Raw genomic sequence first — 7024 nt, 5'->3', positions numbered from 1 at the left:
CCAGTCTGAGAAACAACCCTCCACCACCACCCTCTGTATTCTACCTTTGGCCAGTTCTGTATCCAAATGGCTAGTTCTCCCTGTATTCCATGAGATCTAACCTTGCTAATCAGTCTCCCATGGGGAACCTTGTCGAACGCCTTACTGAAGTCCATATAATCCCATTTACTGTTCTGCCCTCATCAATCTTCTTTGTTACTTCTTCAAAAAACTCAGTCAAGTTTGTGAGACATGCTTTCCCACGCCAAAAGTCATGTTGACTATCACAAATCAGTCCTTGCCTTTCCAAATACATGTACATCCTGTCCCTCAGGATTCCCTTCAACAACTTGCCCACCACCGAGGTCAGGCTCACCAGTCTATAATTCCCTGGCTTGTCTTTACCGCCCTTCTTAAACAGTGGCGTCACATTTGCCAACCTCCAGTCTTCCAGCACCTCACCTGTGACTATCGATGATACAAATAGCTCAGCAAGAGGTTGCTTAAAAAAAAATCATGATTCCCTAATTTCCTTGTCAATCTGTTTGCCAATTGTCACTTTTCACCCTTAACTGCCATTTTATTGTTTCTGGACTTGGATTTTTAAACCAATTATTTATGTAGTTAACTTGCAGTTTTTAAGCATGCTCTTTTACCTGGTTTGTCCTTGCTGAGTCACTTGCAACAAGTAGTCCCTCTGCAGCAACTAGGGCACAAATGAGATTTTTGTGCACTGTGGTTCGATCTGATTTTGGAACGCTGCAAAAGAAACATTAATTTGTAACAGCAGATATGTAAGTACTTCAAATGGCAACTGCACATGCAGTACAGGATGTGAAACACGTTTTGTGATTGTTTATATAAATACCAGGCTTTCTAACTATGTAAAGAGATGCCAGATTACATTCTCTGTCAAAATCGGTCCATTCACGCTGGTAAACAAACTGAGAATGACAGAATTCTCCTCCCTGCTTGATCAGACACATGTTCTGTAGGAACATGCCAGAAGGTGCTAGCCACATAGCACAGAGCTGCAACACTTCAATGATCACTGACTTCATTGGAAGAAGTACAGAGTTTGACATTTCCCAGCGACATTACTCCTCACTGTCACACACACACGCACAGAACTCACCAAAAAACAGACAAACTTTAGCTGGGAATCTGCCTGAACTCCTCTCACCCTGCGATCATGAGTTTGCCCGAAACGTAGTGAAAACTCCATTCATGGAGTGGTTCTGAAGCATTTCTTTGGGATTCTATTAGCGGATTTGTTAACCACTGATTCCTAATGGATGCTGGTTGGTGAATGCACAAGCAGAAAACCTGATCTCATTCTGCTTTGGTTGGTATATGTACAAGTATCAAATGTGGATGAATAATAGAGCATAAACGTAAAGTGATGGTACATAACATACAGAAATTACCAGAGAATATGACAAGGCGATACTAACCCCACCACTGAGAACAAAACCAGCGTGACCACCAATGCACAGAGAGATATAGTACAGCCAATCAGTGTTAAATTCATAAGGACAGCTTCTTCATAAGAGCTCCTCTAGAAATAAATAAGGTGTATAATACTTAATCAGTCAAAAATATCATAACATCATTGTCACTTCGTGTTGAGGAGCAAAATAACTCCAACATTAGGTTAGACCTGTCACATGGACCTTTCTTACAATAAGGCTACAAACTGGGTTCATCTAACACACAGGAACACCTGGTTCATTGGTTCGGAAAGGACGAATAAAATGATCATAATTGTCAAATACAGTAGCTAAGCTAAGATTTTATTCCTACAAATGCATACAGTTATAAAATAGAAACCTTTTCTATGAATTAGAAACTACTTTATTACATTGCAATTTTACCTTCACTTCGTAAAGTTGGAAAAGCAAAGCAAAATTTGTCGTGTGATTGCAAAAACACGCTGTTGATTCAAGCCCGGATTCGATGACTCTGCAGCCAGCTGTAGACCAGCTTCCACCTTTCTCTGGCCTAGTTTGTGTATAATTCAATACATTAGTGCTTTAGATTCAAATTTCACTTTTAAAACAAAATTAACAAATTACTATATAACTTTCTTTTACAATATGCTTTTGATAAAGTGACAATAAAAAAAATCAACCTTAGATGTTTGAATTCTTCATTCTGAAATAGTTTACAAAATGATAATTGAGGTGTTGGTCCATTCTTTACATTTTTTTCTTGTTCATTCAATGGGATGTGAGCATCACTGACAAAACCAGCATTTGATGTCCATACCTAACTTGCTCTTTGGAAATAATTGGTGAGCTCCCTTGCTGAACACCTACAGGGCAATGAGGAAAATCGACTTTTCAGGCAAAAGCCCTTCATCAGGAATGGATGAAGGGCTTTTGCTCGAAACGTTGATTTTCTTGCTCCTCGGATGCTGCCTGACCTGCTGTGCTTTTCCAGCACCACTCTAATGTAGACAAGGGTCTTGTTATAAATTTATAGCTCAGCACAAAAAAACAGTTTCCACCTTATCCTTCCCTATCTCTGTCAGATGCCAACTTTCCACTGGGGAGAGACCTGACTCTTAATTATTTTTTCTTCTGTACTTAGAAGTGATCTTCTCACAGCTGAATATTTTTTCCTTCAAATCACCTGTGGTGCACTCAGTTTTGTTTTATATCTCGAAGTGCTATCCCACACAAGGAAACAGATTTTATCATCACCAAATCACCTGTGACATGGAGCCAGCTCTCTATTCTGTAAAGCAATCTGCTCAGTGAAGTTATTACATGCCTGTGAGGCAGGTTGGACTTGAACCTGGGCCTTCTAGTTCAGAGGCAGGGACACTGGAGCCAGCTCTTTTAGTTTTATCCAGAAGAGCTCTTACATACAACTCAATGTTTCTTTTCCCATCGCCACATTGTAAGTGCAAAGTCCATCAAGCGACACCTACTCTCAGTCAACTCTGAAACAGTTCTGGCGATAGCTTGGGCCCTCTTGTGGGTATTTGGTTCAGAGGGACTAGGGTGTGTGCCAAAACTTTGGAGGTATGTTATCACCAAGGTGAGGCAGAAACTGGGCTTATGGGAGCATCGGTCCCTCTCCATTGCAGTTAACACCTGGTCATCAGGTGTGAGGTGCTCTCGGTGTTGCCGAGTTGTGGCCCAGGCCTGGCCTATCCCCCAAGCCTGCACCATTGCTGTCTTCCACTTCAGTTGAAGCTCAAATATGGACTATGTCTGCAGGAATATAATATACGAAGCTCTCGACAAGAGGGTATGGGGAAAAGAACATGCCCAAAACAGCCCACATCCTGATGGTCACTTTTGTGTGTGGCTGCATCACACTGTGTGTAGACTATCAGTACACAAATCACCAAGTGTCACCACACACTGAGGTTCTATCTGTCCCCAGTTTGGCTTCAATCTTGTGGAATGTGCCAAGTAATTGGACAGTTCTTTGTAATTTTTCCAAGAGGAGCAATTAATAAAGGAAAACACCTTTGACTACAAGGCAGTGGTCAGCACATAGCATCCTTGAGACCCAGCGGAAAAAGAAGAGGGTCAATCCTGTCAGGTGGCCCCCTGAATAGACTGTCAAAGTCAGTTGGCACAATACCTCATCGCCAGAACTTTCCAACAATTAACAAGACACTGCTTGGCTGGTGGTGAGAAAGGCACTGCCCTTCAGATACTTCATGCACACCCAGTCTCTGTGCGCCACCAAACACTGACCTCGAAGTAGGTCTGCTAGTGAAGAAATTGTCACTCATCGCCTTCATAATGAATGCGCCTTTGCAAAGAAGAGCTGGAGAGAAATGCAGTGGTTTTTGTTGAGGTTCATCTTGAGCAGGTCTGTGACACAGGAATGTTCCCCAGGATGCACACCAAGACAAATGTCAGCTGTGCTTGAAGGACCATCAACTTGGTCAAGGACACTCTTTGGTCTCCCCAAAACCTGTTGGTCTTCCAGCGTAAAGACTTAATCTCAATCAAGTGCTACAGACTGGCATATTCCAAGGTCAAGGACCACATGTCGAGGGACATGCTAAAGCTCGGAGCAGCTGCTGCCTGAGGAGCAGTGGGGAAAGACCACCGTCTTTCTGCCAAAGTACAATGGGAAATAGTTCCATGATGAGACCCGCCTCATAGCCTGAAAATATATGTAAACAGTGTCCTGCATGAGTAGGAAATGCCTTTGGTTGTAGTTTCAGGAAATGTCAAATGTTTGTTTTTGTATATATGCAAAGACTGTAGAGAACTATATTGGTACCTTGTACAATATACATAAAGATACTTTTTAATGAAAGTATATCTTTGTAATAAAAAAAAGTTCTGAGCAGAACCAAACAGCTGCGTGAATTATTCAACTCCAACATTACAGGGGTTCAAAACTAGAATTAGATCCCATGTATATAGGCTTAAGCAGCTAATACCAGTTTTAGATCAACACCAAAACTGTCTACAGTGCCACTGTTAGCAAAATGCTGGTTCCCAGGCAGTGGGCTCAAATTATGTGTGGTCATAATATTTAAATGTTGGTCCTTCTCACCCCTATTTTCTGCCTAATTTGCAATAACAACTGATGGCTGTAATGTATACCTGCTTCAATCCTATTGTCATTATGGTTGCTAAAACATTGAGATTTCCTGTGGAACACTCACCTCAAACTAAAATTCCAGAAGACACAGACTGAATCAACAGCAAGAGAAGAAAATGCCTGAAGAGGAAAAAGCAACTGCATTAAATATTGGAAATTTTAACACTTGTAGTTCTGACGTATTGATGGGGGGTAAGTTTGCAATTACTTTCAACTTTATATTGTTACTCTTGCTGTAAGTACATATTTTGTTTTCTCTATTTGCAATGGTAATTAAATACAGCCTAAACCTATAATTGCACCTCAAATATTCTGCTAAACATTTCATTGCTCCATGTTCCATTATCTCCCTTCTCCTGTTCATCCATGTAACCTCACTAAAAAACAATGTCATGATGTCAACCCTGACAAACCCTTTCAGAACTTTTCAAGTTTCAATAAGGTCACCTCTCAGGTTTCTGAACTCCAGTTGACTTTTCCTCTGATCACAGGACCAACCTTCTCATCCCAGAAACCAATCTGGTGAACCTTCGCCCTACCTCTTCACATTTAAATTAGATTCCCTACAGTAGGGTGGAAACAGACCCTATGGCCCAACAAGTCCACACCGACCCTTTGAAGAGGGACGCACTCAGACCCATCCCCCTCTAACTAATGCACCTAATACTATGGGCAATTTATCATGACCAATCCACCTGACCTGCACATCTTTGGATTGTGGGAGGAAACCCACGCAGACACGGGGAGAAGGTGCAAACTCCACACAGACAGTCGCCCGAGGCTGGACTCGAACCTGGGTCCCTGGTGCTGTGAGGCTGCAGCACTAACCACTGAGCCACTGTGCTGTCCTCAATCAAATTTTCTTAGTATTTGTTTTAAACATTTACCTGAACTGTTGGAACTGGCAATTTGAAAAGGTAAGGGAAAGCCCTCTTTTAACATCTTGCAGCAATTTCTCAACACCATACAGGATCTCAGAGTATGAACTAAAACCCAGCCTGTGGTTTCGATCCCAAATGTCCAAGTCAGAAGCAACAGCAATGCCAACTGAGCTAAGCTGACAATGCACATGCAGGTTACCAACTAAAAACACATATAGGGGGATCTAAGATGGCGGCGACCCAGCAAGACTGAGTCTATAGTGCTCCTCCCAAGACTTGGGTACAGTGGGTCACCCACCCCCTACCACGCTCACTAAATCATTTATATAGAACATAGAACATAGAACATAGAAGAATACAGCGCAGTACAGGCCCTTTGGCCCTCGATGTTGCGCCGATCCAAGCCCACCTAACCTATACTAACCCACTATCCTCCATATACCTATCCAATGCCCGCTTAAATGCCCATAAAGAGGGAGAGTACACCACTGCTACTGGCAGGGCATTCCATGAACTTACGACACGCTGAGTGAAGAACCTACCCCTAACTTCAGTCCTATATCTACCCCCCCCCCTTAATTTAAAGCTATGCCCCCTTGTAATACCCGACTCCATACGCGGGAAAAGGTTCACACTGTCAACCCTATCTAACCCCCTAATCATCTTGTACACCTCAATCAAGTCACCCCTAAACCTTCTTTTCTCTAATGAAAACAGCCCCAAGTGTCTCAGTCTATCCTCATACGATCTTCCTTCCATACCAGGCAACATCCTGGTAAACCTCCTCTGCACCCGTTCCAGTGCCTCCACATCCTTCCTATAGTATGGCGACCAAAACTGCACACAATATTCCAGATGCGGCCGCACCAGAGTCTTATACAACTGCATCATGACCTCAGGACTCCCGAACTCAATTCCTCTACCAATAAAAGCCAGTACGCCATATGCCTTCCTCACCGCACTATTTACCTGGGTGGCAACTTTCAGAGATCTGTGTACATGGACACCAAGATCCCTCTGCTCATCCACACGACCAAGTATCCGACCATTAGCCCAGTACCCCATCTTTTTGTTATTCTTCCCAAAGTGAATCACCTCACACTTAGCTACATTGAATTCCATTTGCCACCTTTCTGCACAGCTCTGCAGCTTCTCTATATCCTGCTGTAACCTGCCACATCCTTCCTCACTGTCAACAACCCCTCCGACTTTCGTATCATCCGCAAACTTGCTCACCCAAACTTCTAACCCCTCTTCCAGGTCATTTATAAAAATGACAAACAGCAATGGTCCCAAAACAGATCCTTGCGGAACACCGCTAGTGACGGCACTCCATGAAGAAACTACTACCCTCTGTCTTCTTCCATCCAGCCAATTCCTAATCCAAACCTCCAACCCACCCTCAATGCCATATCTCCGTATTTTCTGCAGTAGCCTACCATGGGGAACCTTATCAAACGCCTTACTAAAATCCATATATACCACATCTACCGCTTTCCCCTCATCAACCTCCTTCGTCACCTTTTCAAAGAATTCAATAAGGTTTGTGAGGCACGACCTGCCCTTCACAAAACCATGCTAAC

The 7024-nt window shown here is 43.0% G+C and overlaps 1 protein-coding gene across 6 annotated transcripts in view; it reads right to left on the bottom strand.

Annotated features, from left to right (window-relative positions):
• adgrd2 (adhesion G protein-coupled receptor D2) overlaps nucleotides 1-7024 on the bottom strand; it is a 149443-nt gene that overhangs the window by 104520 nt on the left and 37899 nt on the right. For all 6 annotated transcript variants that reach the window (XM_043720157.1, XM_043720160.1, XM_043720162.1 and 3 more), the window contains 4 exons: nucleotides 4625-4680; nucleotides 1854-1980; nucleotides 1434-1537; nucleotides 636-738 (listed from right to left, as the gene is read on the bottom strand). In XM_043720157.1, coding sequence (XP_043576092.1) covers nucleotides 636-738; nucleotides 1434-1537; nucleotides 1854-1980; nucleotides 4625-4680 — 390 coding nt within the window. The remainder of the gene's footprint in view (nucleotides 1-635; nucleotides 739-1433; nucleotides 1538-1853; nucleotides 1981-4624; nucleotides 4681-7024) is intronic.

This window comes from Chiloscyllium plagiosum, chromosome 30 (assembly GCF_004010195.1).
Source record: "Chiloscyllium plagiosum isolate BGI_BamShark_2017 chromosome 30, ASM401019v2, whole genome shotgun sequence".
NCBI classification, from domain to species: Eukaryota; Metazoa; Chordata; class Chondrichthyes; order Orectolobiformes; family Hemiscylliidae; genus Chiloscyllium; species Chiloscyllium plagiosum.
Note: the sequence above shows the minus strand (reverse complement) of the source record. Positions and strands in the feature narration are given on the sequence as shown.